Raw genomic sequence first — 19,910 nt, forward strand, 5'->3', positions numbered from 1 at the left:
TTAGTATTTTTTTTTCCCTCTAGTTAACCCAAATGTGCAGCTATTTTGTAAATTGTTTTTAGGATTCAATTTATTTTGTAAAGGCTTTGTGCCACATGAAGGCATGTAACATTTTTACCATACAGATTAGGTAGGGCGGCAGCTGAAAGATATTTATCTCCTCCCAGAATCTGTTTTCCTGTTACAAAAATTTTAACCTTGAGTTTGAGAGGTGGACGTTAGCAGAAAGATTCCAGAATCTTGCACAGACAATAAACTTGAGTTTATCAGAAAAAAACCCATCGACTTTATTGAATGGCAAGAAATAGTGTTTAATAAGTTTCAGCAGAGCCTACATCTTATTTTTCATAACCTCAGAAGTAGCAATAACAAAAAATTTATTGACCATCTACTATGTGCCCAAAAAAGTTGTTAATTCAAAAGACTGCTTATTGCATGTGCGACTCATTATCAAATAGTCCTACTCACCAGTGTTTATATTTTAAATATTTCACTAAAATTGAAAATTTTGTTATTAAAAACTTGAAAACGACTGGTTGTCATTAACTATGTAAAAAAAGCTGCCTTTTTCCATTTGCTCCAGTTGCCGGCCTTCAGTGAGGACGGGGAGAAAACGGAAATGCAAATCACCTGACAGCATGTCCCTCTTACCTGTAGGAAACACATCTCAAATAACAGGGTTTTGTTTGTTTTTAGATTTCACGAACAGGTGGGGACTGTTCCAGGCTGCCCTTGATCAGTGAACCCGAAACTTTCCAACTAGAGCAGCCCTTTTCAGCCAATGCACTAAGATACAGGCTTTTAGGATTTCTTTCTAGGCCAAACGTTCTTAACTTTTAAAATGGGCTCAACGCCACCCGAGGCGGGAGCTAGTGGTTTCCCCCGGCGCCGGCGGCTCAGCGCCCTCCGGGGACGTGAGGGGGCGTGGTCGCGAGGGCGCGGGGAGGGGGCCCGACGACCCCAGAGCCGGAACGGGCGGAGTCGCCGAGAGGGTGGCGGGAAAAGAGGAGCCCGGGAGAGGCCCCGCCTCCTGGCCCGCTGCAGTCCCAGCCTCGGCCTCCACGCCGTCGCCATGCCAGCCTTCGGCTCCGAGCTGCAGCGCCCGCCCTCGCCGCCCGCCGCGCAGGAGCGGGGCGCCGAGCCCCACGGGGAGCTGCAGTACCTGGGGCAGGTGGAGCACATCCTGCGCTGCGGCTTCCGAAAGGATGACCGCACGGGCACCGGCACCCTGTCGGTGTTCGGCCTGCAGGCACGCTACAACCTGAGAGGTGACGCAGGGGGGCCCCGGGCCTGGGTGGGCTCCGAGCTGCAGCGGGAAAGCGCTCGGGGGAGGCCGGGCCCCACGGTCCACGTTTAGTCCCAGCCTCGGTCCTCTAAGGTAGGGGTGGCATCCTTATCCCCGTTTTACAGACGCCGACACTGAGGCTCAGATTAGAGCAAGGATTTGCGTAGGGTCACACGGACAGGAGTGACATCGCTTGGAGGTGACACCAGGCAGGTGCTTCTCACCCCGCTAGGCTGTCTCCCCCAAAGCGGGCACGGTCCAGTAGTATCTGCCGCATTCTAGAGAGTGGGAGAGGATCTGCCCGGTCTTGACCAAGGGCGTGGCTAGAGGCCCGCGCTGTTACCCCTCCTCCTCCCTGCCGGTACTGGCCGTTTCGTTTTGCAAAGGTTTTAAAATTGGAGCGAAGATTATGTGGGTGGGGCAGCAGCGGCGGGAAGAGAGAGAACTGACAGGCGCGGGCGGGAACTTGTGGTTCGTGACCGTTTTTCCCATCCAGGTGGTCCCACGAACCGGCTTTCCTCTTAAACCTTGAAAGAGGAACGCGAGAGCCCGAGTAGTTCTTATTCGTCTTTTCCTTTAGTACTGGATGGCTCCTGGGAAGAAGTGTCTCCTGGGGGTTCTTCGGGTCAGGCTTTCAGGGGACACAGGGGCGGCATGGGGATGGGCACGGGACATACATCCTTGACTCGAGTCTGGAAGGTGGTTTGAGTGGGAGACCCACTATTAGTGAAGCAGATTCACTGTGGTCAGGGGAGAAAGCCTCCACCCCACACCCAACTGGAGACTGGAAAATACCGCGCGCGGTGGCTCGTCTGGCTTGGACAGCTTGGGGAGTTTCATCTGAGCAGAGGCATCCACCTTCCTGCAGCTCCAGGCACAGTGGCCTCCAGTGAGCCTCAGACCTAGTTTGTATTCCAGCCCAGCTGCTTGGATGGTGGGCAAGTTACTTAACCTCTCTGGTCTTCAGCTTCCCCGGGTGCTCAAAACAGAGGCAATAATGCTCATAGGCGATACTGATGAAAGTAGGTGCTTGAAAAATCTATTAATCGACTTTACAAAGGATACTGTGGACTGAAGAGGTGCCAAATTTAGAGATAAGCTTTTACATTTTTATTTCTCTATTGCTTGTTGGAAACTTCTGTATTGCCTGTAAAATAACGCTGCCTCAAGGAGGGCTGTTTGAGGATTAAGTAGGATTGTGCATATAAAGTGTTCAAATAGTTACTATTTTTGGTACACTTAAAAAATAGAGGTCAATTTGCTTACAAATATTTAAACTATTCTTCAGTTTTCGCCAGGGCGATATCTACTATCCCCTGGTCCTGAGCGAGTTTTCCCTGGCAGGATAATCAGGAAGTGTCCTGGGAGCCTGCAGGCTCGTCTAGGGCACATTTCGTGTGTTGTCATCACACCTCTGCGAAGGAGTCACACTAACTGGGTATCGGTTGGTAGTCTTTCCGTGTCTACACAGGCATCCCTGCCTGGCCCCGCCCCATGTGACTGTGGAAAGCTTGCGTGCGGTGGCAGGGGGCTCGGGAGGGCGGGCTTGGTCTGAACTGTGTCAGCAACTTGCTCTGCAGCCTGGGAGCTCCACCCTGATCCCTGCGCCAACGTGGCAGGAGTGGAAGTTTCCCGGTTGCTCCTGTTATGTCCTGGGGCAGTTTTCTTCCACAGAGAAAGTTGGATGGCATGTTCTATTTTCCTGTCTTGAGAGTATATGGCAAACTCTTTTTCAGATGAATTTCCTCTGCTGACAACCAAACGTGTTTTCTGGAAGGGTGTTTTGGAGGAGTTGCTGTGGTTTATCAAGGTAAAGAAGTTGCTGCTATGGAAATTGACCGTCTGTTCTCAACACAGCACCAGTGAGATCCTTTTAATAAAAAGTCAGATCGTGTTGCTCCTCCCCTAAAGCCCGTAGTGGCTCCCATTTCATTCAGTAAGAGCCGAGCTCCTTACCAGGGCCTCTGTCTGGCTCTGGCCTCCTTGCTAATCTTTGAGCACACAGGACGTTCCCGCCTGGGGTTCTGGCACCTGCTAGTCCTGCTCCCTGGACCCTTCTTTCCCGGCATGTATCATGACTCACTCCCTCACCTCCTTCAAGTCTGCTCAGTGAGCCTCTCCCGACCTCCAGGTCAAAGACTGCGATTACCCCCAAACACCCTCCTCCCTCCCCTCCTTTGTTTACTCCCTAGAGAAACGTCATCACCTGAGGTATAATGGCTGCCCTCCTCCTTCCTCCCCTACGAGGGGGAAGGCAGACAATAAATAAGTAAAATGTATGTTCTGTAAGGGCAGAGAATTGTTTCTCTTGTTCACTGTTGTATCCCCATGGCCTAGATCACAGCCTGCCACATAGTAGGCCCTCAACATGGATTGATCACTGAATGTAGATCCCAGCCATGTTCTTGTGTTCGTATAGTAACAAGCTGTACCTCTTCCAAAAAGCCATGTAGTTACCCTGGGCAAGGTTTGCAGAGTGCCGTGATGACAGGCAGCGGCCACGCCTAGCTTCCCTTTGTTCTGACTCCTGGTCCAGACCAGGTCAGAGGATGCCTGAGGACATGGGCTCAGCTCTGGGCCGTGCTAGAAGTTGGGATCCCTTCTACAGAGCACTCGGTGTGGCTTGTATGGTCTCGAGCCAAACCAGATCCAAGACCTCTTATCGCACTTTAGAAAGGGTTTAGATTTGGATCCATTCTAGTCTTCCTTAGTTCTGTATTCTTGGGGTATTTTCTTCTGTGTTGGCCTATCTCCACTGACAGTGAGCCTCTAGTTCCACATACATCATCAGAAGTCTTAGAAGAGGACATCTGTAAACCAGCTAGAGCCCAGTCTGAGTGGATGGAAAGGGGAGACTTGGAGCAATATGTGAAAGATCGAGAAATTATTTATTGGAAGTGAAAAAATTAGTACAAAGTCAACAATAGAGGAGGAAATGAGATGCTCAAAAATAAAAATGCATTCACCAGTTTTATCTTAAAGCTTGAATTCAGGATTCTAAGAAATCCTCACCAGTAACACATCAGACTCACCTCTGATAGAGTTCTTCCATTAGTGACTGCATAACATATAGGAGTCAGAAGGTACCTGCATTTCAGGTGGGACCTGCAGGCAAGATGGAGAGATGGGGTCTGAGTGGTAGTTAATGTCTATTGAGCACCAAGTGTTTTGCTTGTATTATCTAATCCTCACAGTAATATGTGTGGTCAGTACTACTGTGTGCTCTTTTGTAGATGTGGATATTGAAGCTAGAGGGGTCAGGGAGCTAGTCAGAGGAGAAGGGAGGTAGAGGACAGCCACAGAGCCCGGGTGTGTGGGGCACCACAGCCTTGCTTGTAATTGTTACAGCACATTATACCCAGAGGCACCAGAGGCCGATGGAGTCTGTCCTTGAACTGGATGCATGATCAGGATACGGGTTAGGAGGACATGGGCTAAATCTAGTGAGATGAAATATAAGAAAAAAATGTAAAGCTTGTACTTGGCACAAAAGAAAAAAAACACCCAAAAAACCAACTCCACCTTAACTGTGCAAGTACCGGTTGAGGGTAAACATAACTCTCTAGGTGGCACACTTCCAGAAAAGGTATGTGACTGACACATTTGCCAGAAAAGCTAATACTAATGAGTCCAGTCAGTAGAAATATCCTATATTCCAGGTCTGAGATATACCAAACAGATTGCATGTGAGGCATTAAATTCATTTTGGAGCATCACACTTAGACACAGAGCACATTTGGTTAAGAAACACGAAACTGTCAGATGAGGTAGGAATAATTAAAGGAGTTAAGAGATGTGTAGTCTAGAAAATTTAGATGAGGGGAGTAGGGAAAAAAGATTTGAGAGGGTGGTTCTGAAGAAGGGATCAGACTGTCCTGGAGGCCCTCAAAAAGTTTGGGCTGGGACCAGCCTACTTAAAAAGGGGCTGTGCAGAGACGTGTCAAGTGCCTGTCCCCTAGCGTGTCAGCGAGGCTGGAGGCCCACTTGTTGGGAGGCTCTTGGGGCATCAGCCCCGATGGCTCAGAATTCACCTGGATGCCTGCCCTACTTTCCCATCTCTTCCAGGGATCCACAAATGCTAACGAACTGTCTTCCAAGGGAGTGAAAATCTGGGATGCCAATGGGTCCCGAGACGTCTTGGACAGCCTGGGATTCTCCACCAGAGAAGAAGGGGATTTAGGTCCAGTTTATGGCTTTCAGTGGAGGCATTTTGGGGCAGAATACAAAGATATGGATTCAGGTGAGGAGACACAGCGTTGCCTCAGATATCCTGAGTGCCCATGATAGCATGAGTTTGTTCCACTATTTCAAAAAAGTCTGGGGCTAAGAAGTCAGTGTCTGGGGAGCTGATGTATAACTGACCTTGTGAGAGGCTGTTTGAGATTCAGGAGACACAACTAACCCTCACAGAGGTCAGATCACACTCTTGGTGATTAGCACTGATTGGGTGTTTGGCACTCTTCTGTACCCTGTTTCATTGGCAGATAGCAACATGGTCGCTGTGTTGGGGTATAAGGTAGGAAGTTCATCTGGGGGACAAGACGCCCAGGGATTGCCTTGCTGCAGCTTTGGTCTCCCTTTTCAAGACTGAGCCACCCAGCACACTGGGTGGTGCTGATGTGACAGCGTAGTTCATGGGTCACCCTTTTCTCCCTACCCTGCTGCGGTGGAGGAAGATGAAACTTTTCACTCCTGGATGTCCACCTTCCTCTGTCACTTGATGGCACCACTTGCTGAGTGTCACAGAGCCCAGCCCTGGTCCCTTGACCCTTCCTATCCCACATGTCCTTAGGTCAGGGGTTGCAAAAGCAAATGCCTACCTTGGGGTGTGTGTCTGTGTGTGCATGCATATGGGCAGGAAGTAACTGTGCTGGCTGGGCAGAGACCAGTGGCCTGGGCCTGAGTCTCACCCAAAGGGGACAGTCACCTCTCACTTCCAGCTAGCTAGAGGGATTTGTTGTCAGAATTCTTCAAGCCTAAAATCTGCATTTTATGTGTGATCTTGAGATCTTTTGAATGTTGGCATGAAATTTCAGTAAGTTTAAAATGCTGTACAGACCGGGAATAGGCAAATTCATAGAGACAGAAAGTAGGATGGTGGCTGCCAGGGAATGGGGAGTTGTTGTTTGATGGGTACAGAGTTGCAGTTTGGGAAGATGAAAAAGATCTGGAGTGGATAGTGGTGATGGCTCTACAATGTCGGGAATGTACTTAGTGCTACTGACTACACACTCAAAAATGGCTCAAATGGTCAATTTATGTTATGTAAACTTTGCCACACACGCACACACAAAATGCTGTCTGGGCCAGACTCTTCCGCAGGTAAATAAATGGTCTGTCAGTTGTTAGTGTGCAGCCTCTGTCCTAGGACGTCCTCAGGATTTGAGGCTGCTCCCCTGGCTTAATTGTGCCTTAAATCCTGCCTAGTGTTCAGTTATTTATTCTCACTCAGGGGCCTAATACAATTATGACCTTAGTTTAGAGTTGTGTGAAAGCTCGGCTGTTGGATTTCAGTAGGTGAGTCTGTCTTTTTTGTTTATTTTTAAATTTTTATCCTGAAATAATTATAGGTTCACAGGAAGTTACAAAAAAATATACAGAGAAGTCCCTGTATGCTTCACCCAGTTTTCCCCAATGATAACATCTTGTATAACATCTCACATAAATCCACAGAGCTTGTGAGATTTCTCTAGTTTTCCATACACTTGTGTGTGTGTGCGCGCACATGTGTGCAATTTTAGCACCTGTAGATTTGTCTAACCACCACCACAATCGGTGCAAAACTGTACCATCACAGTTCATCTTTTTTTTTTAGTCTTCGATATTACCTTTTTTGGAACTGTGATTGTAACAGGACTTTCTCCCCCCGCCAAATTAAGAACTACTGGACTAGAACATAGCCTGACACCAGTAAGTGGAAGTTTAAGCAGAGGGGATATGAAGCTCTGCTCTTCTCAGCTTCCAGTTCCACTGCAGAAGGAAAGCAAGGAATTAAGTCCAGAGATCAGAAATGGGAGAAAAGTACAAGGCAGTATAATAATTATAGAGGTTTCCTGATATTTACAAGTCAATAGGTGTTTAGCTGCTAAATTGTAATTTTAGTTGGAAGTGTTGGAAGGATAGTGTCTAGATCATAGAAAGGAATCCATAGTCCTGTTAGTTGAAACGTGTATGCAACAGTATATTCTACTTAAGGTCTGGTGCTTTCTGTGGCAGTGAACCTGTGCCAAGAATGGTTGATGGGTATGGAGACCAAGGCCCACGGGGACCACTGGAAGAAACAGATTGTTGAGACTGGAGGTTAGCAATAGGGGGAGGGGAAGGAGACGACAGCATGACGGACCAAATATTTACAGGACTTTTACATAGAAAAGAAAATAGATTTTGTTATGGCTCCAGAGGGCAGACCTAGGAGCCTAGACAGAGCCCTGAACTCAACATAACCCAACAAGATCTGAGGAATTCGTAGGGCGCATTGGTTGTCTTATAACCATGGGCCAAGGGGGGCTGTGGAAGGACAGTGTGATAGATGACCTCCAAGGCCATCTCACGAGATGCTGTGATTAACGTGTGTATGTGTTCTCTCTTTTTGGCAATTCTACAGATTATTCAGGTCAAGGAGTAGACCAACTGCAAAAAGTGATTAACACAATCAAAACCAACCCTGACGACAGAAGAATCATCCTGTGTGCTTGGAATCCAAAAGGTTGAGAGCATCCCAGTCACCCTCTCTTGTCCTAACTGTACCGTTAGCACAAAGGGCAGCATTATGGCCTCATGCCGAGGCAGCTGGCGGGAGGCGGGCCCTGGGAACTGTGCCTGGCCACTCAGCTGGGTGTCTGACCCCCGGCTAATTTTTTTTAATTAATTTACTTTTTGCTGAGGAATATTCACCCTGAGCTAACATCTGTCGCCAATCTTCCTCTATTTTGTATGTGGGTTGCAGCCACAGTATGGCTGCCCACGAGTGGTGTAGGTCTGTGCTCGGGGACCAAACATGGGCTGCTGAAGTGGAGCATGCCAAACCTAACCACTAGGCCACGGGGCTGGCCCCCAGATTTTAACTTTTTAAATCAGGGCAGATGAAGTTTCAGATCACCTCCACCTTGATATTATTAATATCTTTAACAACTGTGTTGTAAAATTAAGCTTTACCAAGGTGTATTAAATATCCAGAGTGGAATATTTGCATTTATAATAGAGACTTTGGATACAGGACGATGTTCCTGGGGCCCCTGCAGATGAGTTAAATGAGTTCCTTCTGTACTCGTCATCTGCTGCCATGACAGTAGCACAAGTAGTTAATTTCAGCTCGAGTGGAAGAGCGTTGCTTCAGCGGTAGATGTACATGCACACAAGTCTCCTGTTGGTGGACAGGTCTCCGTCGACTCTGTGCCGTCCCTGGGACTGGAATGGTCTGCCTTTATTTATTTATTTATTTACTTGAGGAAGATCAGCCCTGGGCTAACATCTCTTGCCAATCCTCCTCTTTTTTCTGAGGAACATGGGTGCTGGGCTAACATCCATGCCCATCTTCCTCTACTTTATATGGGACGCTGCCACAGCATGGCTTTCATGAGCAGTGCGTATGCCCGTGCCCGGGATCCGAACCTACAAACCCTGGGCCGCCTTGGTGGAGTGTGTGAACTTAACCGCTACGCCACCAGGCTGGCCCTGGAGTGGTCTGCTTTTGACGTGAGGGTCCAGGGGGTCACTGCGGCCCAGTGGCTCTTTCTCTTGGTCTCCACTGTATGCATTGGCTAACTGTTTCTTGTTTTACTTTGCCTATAGTTATGTTCTTTAAAACCACCAGCCCTCCTCATTTTCCTCTGTGCTGGCTCTTCAGATCTTCCTCTCATGGCTCTACCTCCGTGCCATGCGCTTTGCCAGTTCTACGTGGTGAACGGTGAGCTGTCCTGCCAGCTGTACCAGAGGTCGGGAGACATGGGCCTGGGTGTGCCCTTCAACATTGCCAGCTACGCCCTGCTCACCTACATGATCGCACACATCACGGGCCTGAAGGTGGGCTGCCCTCAGAAGGAACGATTGCTGCCAGCCCAATGCCCTAAGCGCTTAGATTCTCTAACGTGGAAAATCTAATTTCAGAGGATTCAGTCTCTGATTAGTTTTAAACAAGAAATGAACTTGCTCACTTTGTAACCTTCCATGGAACTTTCCTGTCTTTGTGGTCTATATAAACTAACAGGTTTATATAGGTTGTTTATAGTACGAGACAACTTTTTTCAAAAGCTACACTGGTTAAATTCTTTATTTTCTAAAAAGCTTTGGGATGTCTGCATACTCTATATAATGCATGAGTTTTTGTTTTTTTTTTTGTTTTTTTTTTTTTTGGTGAGGAAGCTTAGCCCTGAGCTAACATCTGTTGCCAATCCTCCTCTTTTTGCTGAGGAAGATTGGCCCTGAGCTAGCATTCCTCTATTTTATATGTGGGATGCCTGCCACAGGATAAGGGCTTGATAAGCATTGCCTAGGTCTGCCCCTGGGATCCCAACCTGTGAACCCCAGGCCGCCAAGTGGAGCACACAAACTTAACCACTATGCCATGGGGCCAGCCCCTATAATGTGTTTTTAAATGATGTATTTTAAAGGAATTGAAACTAACGTTTCCTATTCTGCTTTCTCCCATGGGGTTCAGCCAGGTGACTTTGTACATACTTTGGGAGATGCACATATTTACCTGAATCACGTTGACCCACTGAAAATGCAGGTAAGAGTTCTGTCTGTCACCCTCTGGAGTTTGGTACCTTGCCTTGATAAAAGGTTGATTTATAGCACATTCCTCATGTAATAGGCATTCTGCTCGGTGCAGGGACAGGTGAGATGACCTGCTCCGACTGCAGAGCTTCAGGTGAGGCACGGGTGGTGGGCAGGTGGGCAGGGACGGGGCAGACACGTGCCTCAACCTCCACAGGCGCTTAATGTGACAGGTGCTGTAGGGTACTAAGTACCAGTACCAGGAAGGAAGAGCCACACTTGGACCAGGGGATTTGGGACCTTCCAGAAGTGGCATTTCAACTCGTATTTTTACTGGAAGCAGACCTTAAATACAAATGTTTTCCCTTAATTTTATGCTAAATACAGTACTTAGATCTGAACTTCCAAAAATCTGTCCATTCAAATCCATAAGTTATAGTGGCCCACAAATAATGATTTGAAATGACAATCAAGTCTGTGCTTAATGAACCCCAAGGAAAAAAATTTTGAACCAAAAACCTTTTAGCCTCTTCCAGATGAGATCCGGGTTTGGAAGTTACTGCTTTGAGGGAGCTTGGCTGCTTTTGATGAGAGGGTGACTTCAGGGCTCAACCAGATGCTTCTTTCTGGCTGTTTGCTCCAGTCTGGCTGTCTGCCAGACTGTGAGGTCGTGGCCTGTGTCCACAGCCTCCTTGCCACTGTCTGTTCATCCCAGAAATCCTGGCTTGCATCCCTGTCTGTGAATTGTCAACAGATGTCCTCTTTCCTTGCCCTTTCTGCCAGGGAGTTGGGATAGGGGTCATGGGACTCAAGTAACCATACTCAGTGCCTACTGTGAGTTACACATACAAAAGTAAGACTATGTCTCCTCCTTAATAAAAGTACCAAGAGCAATCGATTATGAGAACTTATACCTGGTGAGCATCCAGGCTCCCAACACCACCCTGTGATTCCGTGAAACACCCTTCACTTGGCACGTGTGTGAGAGAATCAGCTACGCTCCAACAGTATTGCATAACCAGGGACAAGGTACCTAGTGTTACACCCTGTAAAATACTACTTTGTTGTTAAAATACTGTGTACTTGTTTCATGAAGGGACATGGGAACAAAACTGAAGCAGGTCATACAGATATGGCAAAATAATGGTCTTTTGTTTCTAGCTTCAGCGAGAACCGAGGCCTTTCCCAAAGCTCAAAATCCTTCGAAAAGTTGAGAAAATTGATGACTTCAAGGCTGAAGACTTTCAGCTTGAAGGGTACAATCCACACCCGACTATTAAAATGGAAATGGCTGTTTAGAGTGCTTTTAAAGGAGTTGTTTGAAGGACATTGTCAGTCTTGAGGGGTTGGACTGGATGCCCTGGTGAAAGTTCTTTTTGCTCTAACCATAGAAGGAACTAGGTCAAAAACCTGTCCTTGACCTATCAGTTATTAACTTTTAAGGCTGTTGCCACTGGAAAATCTAACTCTGCTGGTTCTCTTAGTAATAAAAGGCCTTGAGTTTGGTTAACCCGAGGATGTATGAAAATGCTGAAACTATGCATAAAGTCAGGAGACTGAAAACTTACATACTCTTAACAAAAACGCATACATGCATTTCAATCCTATGTTTTTATGAAGGTGAATGAATTTCAAGAATTTTATAAGCTATTCACCCAGATTTGAGTGAGCTGAATAACATCAGTTATAATGATAATGTCTGGTTAGTGTGGTTATGAACGTTTAAAGTCATATTTGTTTTTTATATTGCTATAATAAAGTGTTCTGTGTTGATTTGTATTTTTTTAATTCTTTTTTTCTCTTATAGTCTTTTTACTTTTTTATTTTTTAAATTTTCTTTTTATTGCGGTAACATTGGTTTATAACATTATGTAAATTTCAGGTGTACATCATTATATTTCGATTTCTGTGTAGACTACATCATGTTCACCACCCAAAGACTAATTATAATCCATCACCACACACATGTGCCTAATACCCCCTTTCGCCCTCCTCCCTTCCCCCTCCCCATTTCCCCTCTGGTAACCACCAATCCAGTCTCTGTCTCTATGAGATGGTTTTTTGCTGTTTTTATCTTCTACTTATGAGTGAGATCATATGGTATTTGACTTTCTCCCTCTGACTTATTTTGCTTAGCATAATACCCTCAAGTTCCGTCCATGTTGTCACAAATGGCTGGATTTCATCATTTCTTATAGCTGAGTAGTAGTCCATTGTGTATATATACCACATCTTTATCCATTCATCCCTTGATGGGCACTTAGGTTGCTTCCAAGTCTTGGCTATTATGACTACTGCTGCAGTGAACATAGGAGTGCACGTGTCTTTACACATTTGCATTTTCATATTCTTTGGATAAATACCCAGCAGTGGAATAGCTGGATCGCATGGTAGTTCTATTCTTAATTTTTTGAGGAATCTCCATACTGTTTTCCACAGTAGCTGTACCAGTTTGCACTCCCACCAGCAATGTATGAGAGTTCCCTTCCCTCCGCATCCTTTCTAACATTTGTTGTTTCCTGTCTTGTTAATTATAGCCATTTTGACTGGAGTGAGGTGATATCTCAGAGTTTTGATTTGTGTTTCCCTGATAATTAATGAACATCTTTTCATGTGCCCGTTGGCCCTCTGTATATCTTCTTTGGAGAACTGTCTGTTCAGATCCTTTACCCATTTTTTAGTTGGGTTGTTAGTTTTTTTGTTCTTGAGATCTGTGAGTTCTTTATATATTTGGATATTAACCCCTTATCAGATATATGGTCTGCAAATATCTTCTCCCAATTGTTAGGTTGTCTTTTCGTTTTGTTGATGGTTTCCTTTGCTGTGCAGAAGCTTTTTAGTTTGATGTAGTCCCATTTGTTTATTTTTTTCTATTGTTTCCCTTGCCTGGTCAGACATGGTACTTGAAAATATGCTGCTAAGACCGATGTTGAAGAGTGTACTGCCTATGTTTTCTTCTAGGAGTTTCATGGTTTCAGGTCTTAGATTCAAGTCTTTAATCCATTTTGAGTTAATATTTGTGTATGGTGTAGGATAATGGCCTACTTTCATTCTTTGGCATGTGGCTGTCCAGTTTTCCCAACACCATTTGTTGAAGAGACTTTCCTTTTTCCATTGTATGTCCTTGGCTCCCTTGTCAAAAATTAGCTGTCCATAAATGTGTGGGTTTATTTCTGGGGGTGTGCCCTGTTGTAGTTAGTAGGCAGCAAAGCCAGGCATTATGACACTGTCTCGGTTGTGCTGAGTCCAAAAGATGCTTATAGCAGTAATGCTCCCCCACTCCTCCAGGGAAGGCTGCGTACCTTTGGATTGCTCCCAGCTGGCCACGAAGCACTATGGCTTGTGAAGTTGGGTTTTTTTCTCTCCAGAAAGGAATTTCTGCCTCTTCCACCTCAATGTGGGTTCTTTTTATCCAGTTTTCAGTTCTCCCTTAGTTGTAAATTTGTTGTGTCCATGGGAGGAGGGGAGTTCAGAATCCACCTATGCCGCCATCTTGACACCTCTCTCCTGTTTTTTTAAAAATTCTATATTGCCATTATGCTCAATTCCTGCCTAAAATAGATTTAACTGAACCCCCTAAATAAACACATTGTATTCTTGTTTGGGTACTGCTTAGAGAGTTAGCATATATTTTAGAAATGCTAACTAAACTATTTTGCCCTATTTTTCTGTGATTCATCTAATTTTAGCTGCATTTTATCATTAAAATAATGATTATTTAGGATAAAAGTTGAGTTATAAAAAAATAGTGTGAAATACCATTTGCCCTGGTTAGTTTTAGTATGGTGTGACTACTCTAATAATACACCTGGACTGTGCGAGCAAGGATGCTAAACCACTTTAGGGCTAATCACTGGACTCGTCACCTTTGTTTCATCCGGGTACCCCATGGTGTGGCAGAACTGTTTTTATTCTGCTAATTTATGACAAGCGTTAAGTAGAATAAGGAATTATTCCAACAAGCTGCTTATTTTCAGAGTACAGTTTAATGTCTGGCACCAGTGCTTAACAGAAATGTTTAAGAACATCTTCCTGGACTTGGAGTTAGTTAAATCTGAATTTGTTTAAGGATTAAGTAGGAGCAACTGTGTGTATTTGTTTAAAGAAAGAATGAAGTAACAGTTACTGAGCTGATGCCTGAGGTTAATATGACTTTCAGCTGAACTTGTTTTGACAAGTAGAATCTTGTTTTTTCCTATTTTTGTAAAACCACACCCAAAAAATTTTAAGCCTTTTCAATGAAAAAAGAAAAAGGTATTAGGGCTGAACATTTAATTCCCTTGAGCAGCAAGGAGTTTCTTCCAGACGTCACCGTCCGGATATTGGTGCTTCTGTACAGAGTCTGTCTTCATTTCTGTGGAATAACCAGCATCCTGTCAAAGACAGAAAAGGGAGCAGTGTCAACCTCCTGGAACAAAAATCATTTATTTTATATATTTCTGCTGCTCCTCAAAATGCTTTTAAACCTAAGCCAGAGGAAACTAAATTAATATTTTAAAAATGAGTTTTCAGGTTGTTTGAAATGGGGGAGAGGGACACACTTTATTGGCTACTTCGCAGGATTAGTTAACTAATCAAACTGCCTTTGATAGCTTAACCTCTGCTGTTGAAAATGAGCCCCGATTCTCTTGAACATGATGAAGATAAATGGCCCAAATAACACAAGTGCAGTCAAAGCCTTTCAGTTCACTGACTTGCTAGATGGAGCCAGGTTTGGTTTGTTTTTGCACAAGGAGTGCATATTTTTTTTTTTTTTTAGATTTTATTTATTTTTTTCCTCCCAAAGCCCCAGTAGATAGTTGTATGTCATAGCTGCACATCCTTCTAGCTGCTGCATGTGGGATGCGGCCTCAGCATGGCTGGAGAAGCGGTGCATCGGTGCACGCCTGGGATCTGAACCTGGGCCACCAGCAGCTGGAGCGCACGCACTTAACCACTAAGCCACGGGGCCGGCCCGGAGTGCACATTTTAAGGTGTCAGCTGGTAAGGAAAGGCAGGCATTAGAGAAGCCTTGTCAGGGGCAATTTCACCCCTAAGCCCTGACCTTCAGGCCTGGGGAATTTAACATTGACCAAAGAGCCATTTGTTTCTAGATATTGAAAATAAACTCTAAGGAGACAAAGCTTTGTGCTCTAGGGTCTAGCTCACAAGAACCAGTACAGGAGGGTTTGGCAGCGCTTTCTCAGGGATAAAGCCAAGCTTTCTGGCCAAGCTTACCTTAGGAGGCATGTAGGAAGCCTTCTTGATTATCACAGGATACCGGAAATGTTCGTGCAGATGGTCGACATATTCACACATCCTAGGAGGAAGGAATTGGATTGGGGCAATAATGCCTTAAGTTAGATAATTCATGTGGTGCTGTTAAATAAAGGGGCGAGTACACCATGAAGAAAGGGTGGACTGGTCAAGGCTTGGCTAGTACCACGTGTTTCTCTGGAAATCCCTCAAGCTCTGTGCCTCAGGTTCTTTTCATCTGTAAAATAATGCAATGTGGGGGCTTGGATGAAATGAACCCTGAAAGGTTTTGTGACCCCAATAGGCATCAATTTAGACTCCATAAGTATCTGGGATTATTTGGATACCTTTAGCCAAAAGTTAGATGAATGGATTAAAATCACCAAATGGGGTCCTTTCCATACATGATTTAGAAGAGCACAAGTCTTAAGATCAGACCAATCTATTCAAATTCGGTGTCAGCCACTTTCCAGTTTTGTGACTTGGGGCAAGTGACCTAACTCTGCTGCCTTACTTCAGTCATTGGTTAATGAACAGCTGTGACAGGCAGGCCGTGTGCCTGGGGATACACAAAGGAATCTGCAAGAGAGGGCCTCATGGTTTCAGTGGACATAGATGCTAAGTTATTGACTTATGATACGTGCTATGTATAATCTATGAACAGGCTACAGATGAAGAACCAGCCCCATGGGAGAGGGCAGTTGGGCCTCGAAGAATGAACAGGAAACAGGTGTTCCACACAGAATTACAACGCAGAAGTGCGGAGGTGTGACAGCGCGCGGTGTCTGTGTCTGGTGGCTGTTCTGCTTGCTGAGTGGCATTCCTGAGCAGTGAGGTCTGCTTTCAGGAGAGCAGCATGAGGCCCTTTCATCCCCTCTTGGGTGGTCACAGTGCACTGCGGCCAGGGCTGACCCTCAAGACTTGCAGGACCTTTCAAGGTTGGTGGGAACTACCCCCTTGGTCCTGCCTTCAGGAACTGAAATGAGAGGGGGCAAAAGCAGAATAATAACCTAGGAATGTTTATTTTTTATAGTTTAAACTACTTCAAGCATATTAAAAGGCAGCATCTGTCGACTGACTACCCAGCTTAAGAAGAAACCATTACTCTATAGTTGAAGCCCCTGTACACCCTTACATGTCCCATTTCTCTCTCCCAGTCCTGAATTTGGTGTTTCCCTTTCCCAGGTGTGTTTTTATGCTTTCACTATATACTCCCAGTTATCTTTCTGCAATACTACATTTCATTCCAGGAGGAAATAAAAGCATAGTAAAGCCTTATGCTTGCAGGTGCCTGGAAGGAGACTGCCTGATTTAAAGCTCACCTGGGGCATGTGGAGAAATAAGACGGAACTAAAAGATGCAGTCAGATCACGGAAGACTCCAGCGTTAGGAAGAGGAGATGGGACAGAAGCAGAGAATTTACAGAGGATGAAAGCAGAGCTTTAGAAAGTCAGAAACAGGAGCTGGTTGAGGAAAGAGTTCTGGTTTCCACCTGGTTGCAAACTATCCCCGGCCCATGTACTTAGAACACAAAGTGAGTCGGCTACCAAGAACCTACCCGTCTAAATGGAAAAGGACTCTAGTCACGGGGGGGGTCTCTGCTGTTACTGCCCCCCGTGGAGAAGTGGAAGCAAAACCAACTTGCCTTCAGTTACGGATGTGCCAGGGACAGGGTTCCTAGTGCCTCTGGTTGCCAGAGCAGAATTTTAAAAGATCTGGCCTGGAGCGAGGGACACTGCTGAAGTCAATGCCACGTTACTGACCTGTTTTTAAGGCTTGCAGAGACTGATATGAAGTCAAATATGATCAGGTGCTGTACCAATTCACAGAGGCCAACTCCACCCGCATGGGGGCAAACAGGAACTAAAATGAAGACGGATCTCTATTTAATGCCAAGTAGGGCAGAGGGAGCGGTGGAAGAGAACCCATGGTTTTTCTTATTGCCCACAGGTGATTAAAAAATTCATTAACATTTAGGAATGAGATTGCAGGATGAGAATCATCAAAGATTCCCTGATTAAACCTAAATGAGAGTTAGAAAGAAATCAAAACAGCCAAGTGCAGAGGGAACCACAGGTGTCCAATGGGCAGGGAAATGAGATGTGGTCTGCAGCTCCGCGGTGCCCTTACTTTCAAACTTTTTGGCCATCAGCAACACTGAGAGGTTCTCATTGACACTTCCCAGCCTGCAGCTGTCAATCTGGAGAAACTGCAGGGCTTTCGCCTGGAGGAGTTGCTTAAATATCACTCTATTGTGGCACTGGAAATAGAATTAAAATAAAACCAACAGAAGAGTCAGCCTTGGCCTTCAGGTCTCTACACCTGGCAACACACCAATTCCAAGTCACTCATCAGTGGCCTTCAGGAAGCCTGGACTGTATTTATTTTTTATCTTTTTTGTGAGGAAGATCAGCCCTGACTAACATCCATGCTAATCCTCCTCTTTTTGCTGAGGAAGACCGGCTCTGAGCTAACATCTGTTGCCAATCCTCCTCCTTTTTTTTCCCCAAAGCCCCAGTAGACAGTTGTATGTCACAGTTGCACGTCCTTCTAGTTGCTGTATGTGGGACGCGGCCTTAGTGTGGCCGGAGAAGCGGTGCGTTGGTGCGCACCCAGGATCCGAACCCTGGCTGCCAATAGCAGAGCGCGCGCATTTAACCGCTAAGCTATGGGGCTGGCCCCTCACTGTATTTATTCTTCAGTCTCACTTGGCATGAGGCAAGCCCTGATAGTCCGGGGGCGGGGCTCACTTCTGTACAAATTTGCTGGGGCAAGTGTCAGTCATGTAAAGTCACTCCTGCTTGCCGTCTATTAAGGAATGACTGTCATAGCGACTGGCATGAGGGAGATGAAGTGAAGCATCAGGATGAAACACAGTGACAGCAATGAGCAGGTGGCACCGATGACAAAACAGAAGCATGGCAGAACAGCATTCCTCCTTTGCTGAGAAAACCGAGAATCTGTTCCTTGGCACTGTTCTGCACCTGGGCTGAGTGCCAAAGGTTCTGGCAGGCATTTGTGCTTCGTTTATAAGCACAAAAAGAGAATGCAATAATGTTTACTCAATTTGGAAGCTAGCCTTCTTAAAACCATACAGTGCATTTTATGCCCTTGCAATAGCAACTTTAAATTACTGCCTTGTAAATTTTGATTAGATACTTTGAAAAAGATATGACCCTAGTCATATGAATTGTAGACAAGTATACAAACATTTGACTATATCTGACTCTAGTCTCTAACGAAGTAAAATGACCCATTTCTAAGATTATGAAAACTTCCCAACTCAAAATACAACAGGTGGCATAGCCCAATGTACGCCAGTGTCCTCAGTCGGTGGCCAGTGTGTACTGACCACAAGGAGTCATCACTTACCTGTTCTCCAGTGGCAACGCCAATTCCTAATGGGACCAAGGCCTATAAAATATAAGGCAACCTGATGTTATTCACCTAAGTTTCTGAACTGCAACTCCTTACTATTTAAAAATTTAGAGCTGTTTAACTATTTAATGTTAACTATTTAGAGTTGAAGAAGGAAATGTCCCTGTTACCAAGCCGGGTAGAATTTAAGGAGTGGCAGAAGGCAGTCAAGGGATGTGCACACAGGCGGGGCTGTGTGTGACTGCAGAGAAGGCCAGCGCTTGTTGGCCATTAGCTCCCTTCCTGGCTGTGGCTCTGCAGATTCTCTTCTGCAGCGCATGCTCCATTCTGTGCCCCTGCCAAATGGGAATGGCCCTCCTCCTCTCCCAGACGTGGGCAGTGATGTGGAACTGGGAGAAGACACGGCCACTCAGCAGTGGCTTGTTGTAGACTCGGGGTCAGGCCTCTGGCTGACTCCTTCCTGTAGGGCATCACTCCCTTCATTCCTTTTCTGTTGTCTCCTTGGTGACCCCCCCTTCAGTGGTTATTCTAGAACCCTCTCCCTTCAAGCTCAGTGGGTGGCCTTAGAGCCTACTTGACAGGTTAGATTCAGCTCATTCCTCACCTGGTGAACCCCTCACCTGGCGAGGTGCTGGAATCTTCTCCTTAACACACACTGCCGCTCTCTCTGTCCTCCCACCAGAAGCTCCCTCACTCCCCTTCCACCTGGGCTCTAGGCTGTGCCCTCCGGCCCCTCTGGGATGGCAGTGCCACATTCACTCCCCTCGGGCCTCTCGGGTTTCTCCCCAGCTTGGCTTGCTTTCCCACTGTTCAGGGAACAATATCAACGACACTGACAGCTCACAATTTCTGAGCTCTTGGTCTGCGCCGTGCAAACCCTGACTGAAGGGATTCCTCATCACAACCACTGGGACAGGAGCCACCCTTATCCCATTTCACAGAGGGGAAGCAGGCGCACAGGGCTAGTGACTGTCTGCAGATAGCATCGCTAGAACGGGGTTGCGCCAGAGCTGGAACTCTAGGCCGACTCCAGAATCAGAGGGGGCATCTGAATCACTAGAAAAGCCAACTTCCCTGCAGAAAACCCCTTAATTTAGGAACAGGGGTCCCTGATTCCACTACCTGTCCTGCCTCTAATGGGATGTGGAGGGATGTGGACGTGGGCAAGTCTCAGACCCCCTGAAACCGCAGCCTCCTCGCCTGCAGGTCAGCAGTCAGAGCAGGTGGTCCTGGAGGCGTCTCCTAGCGCTAACAGTTTATGCCTCCTGAAGCTTCTAATTTAAGTATGGTTGGTTCT

At 46.1% G+C, this 19,910-nt stretch overlaps 2 protein-coding genes across 6 annotated transcripts in view; one reads left to right on the forward strand and one right to left on the reverse strand.

The window, feature by feature from the left end:
* The first annotated feature begins 1,046 nt into the window (after positions 1-1,046).
* TYMS (thymidylate synthetase) lies at positions 1,047-18,863 on the forward strand. Of its 2 annotated transcripts, XM_087439030.1 has the most exons (8): positions 1,047-1,268; positions 3,022-3,095; positions 5,351-5,525; positions 7,890-7,991; positions 9,132-9,307; positions 9,942-10,013; positions 15,900-16,001; positions 16,523-18,863. In XM_087439030.1, the coding sequence occupies exons 1-8, from the start codon at positions 1,073-1,075 to the stop codon at positions 16,679-16,681; spliced, it is 1,056 nt and encodes a 351-aa protein (XP_087295156.1). In that variant the 5' UTR covers positions 1,047-1,072; the 3' UTR covers positions 16,682-18,863. The 2 variants fall into 2 exon arrangements, with proteins under 2 accessions (XP_087295156.1, XP_004421086.1); XM_004421029.3 differs by lacking the exons at positions 15,900-16,001; positions 16,523-18,863 and adding an exon at positions 11,162-11,779 and having other exon boundaries at positions 1,054-1,268.
* The window catches only part of ENOSF1 (enolase superfamily member 1), a 28,662-nt gene continuing 22,719 nt past the window's right edge, over positions 13,968-19,910 (reverse strand). Inside the window, exons 12-16 of one of the 4 annotated variants that reach the window (XM_004421028.2) lie at positions 18,608-18,649; positions 17,366-17,495; positions 16,999-17,098; positions 15,218-15,299; positions 13,968-14,373 (exon numbers count right to left, since the gene is read on the reverse strand). In XM_004421028.2, the coding sequence (XP_004421085.1) occupies positions 14,272-14,373; positions 15,218-15,299; positions 16,999-17,098; positions 17,366-17,495; positions 18,608-18,649 (456 nt within the window). In that variant the 3' untranslated portion in view covers positions 13,968-14,271. The other 3 variants (XM_087439028.1, XM_087439029.1, XM_087439026.1) reach the window with 3 other exon arrangements.

This window comes from Ceratotherium simum, chromosome 14 (genome assembly GCF_057802395.1).
Source record: "Ceratotherium simum simum isolate JZ-2026a chromosome 14, ASM5780239v1, whole genome shotgun sequence".
Taxonomy (NCBI): Eukaryota; Metazoa; Chordata; class Mammalia; order Perissodactyla; family Rhinocerotidae; genus Ceratotherium; species Ceratotherium simum.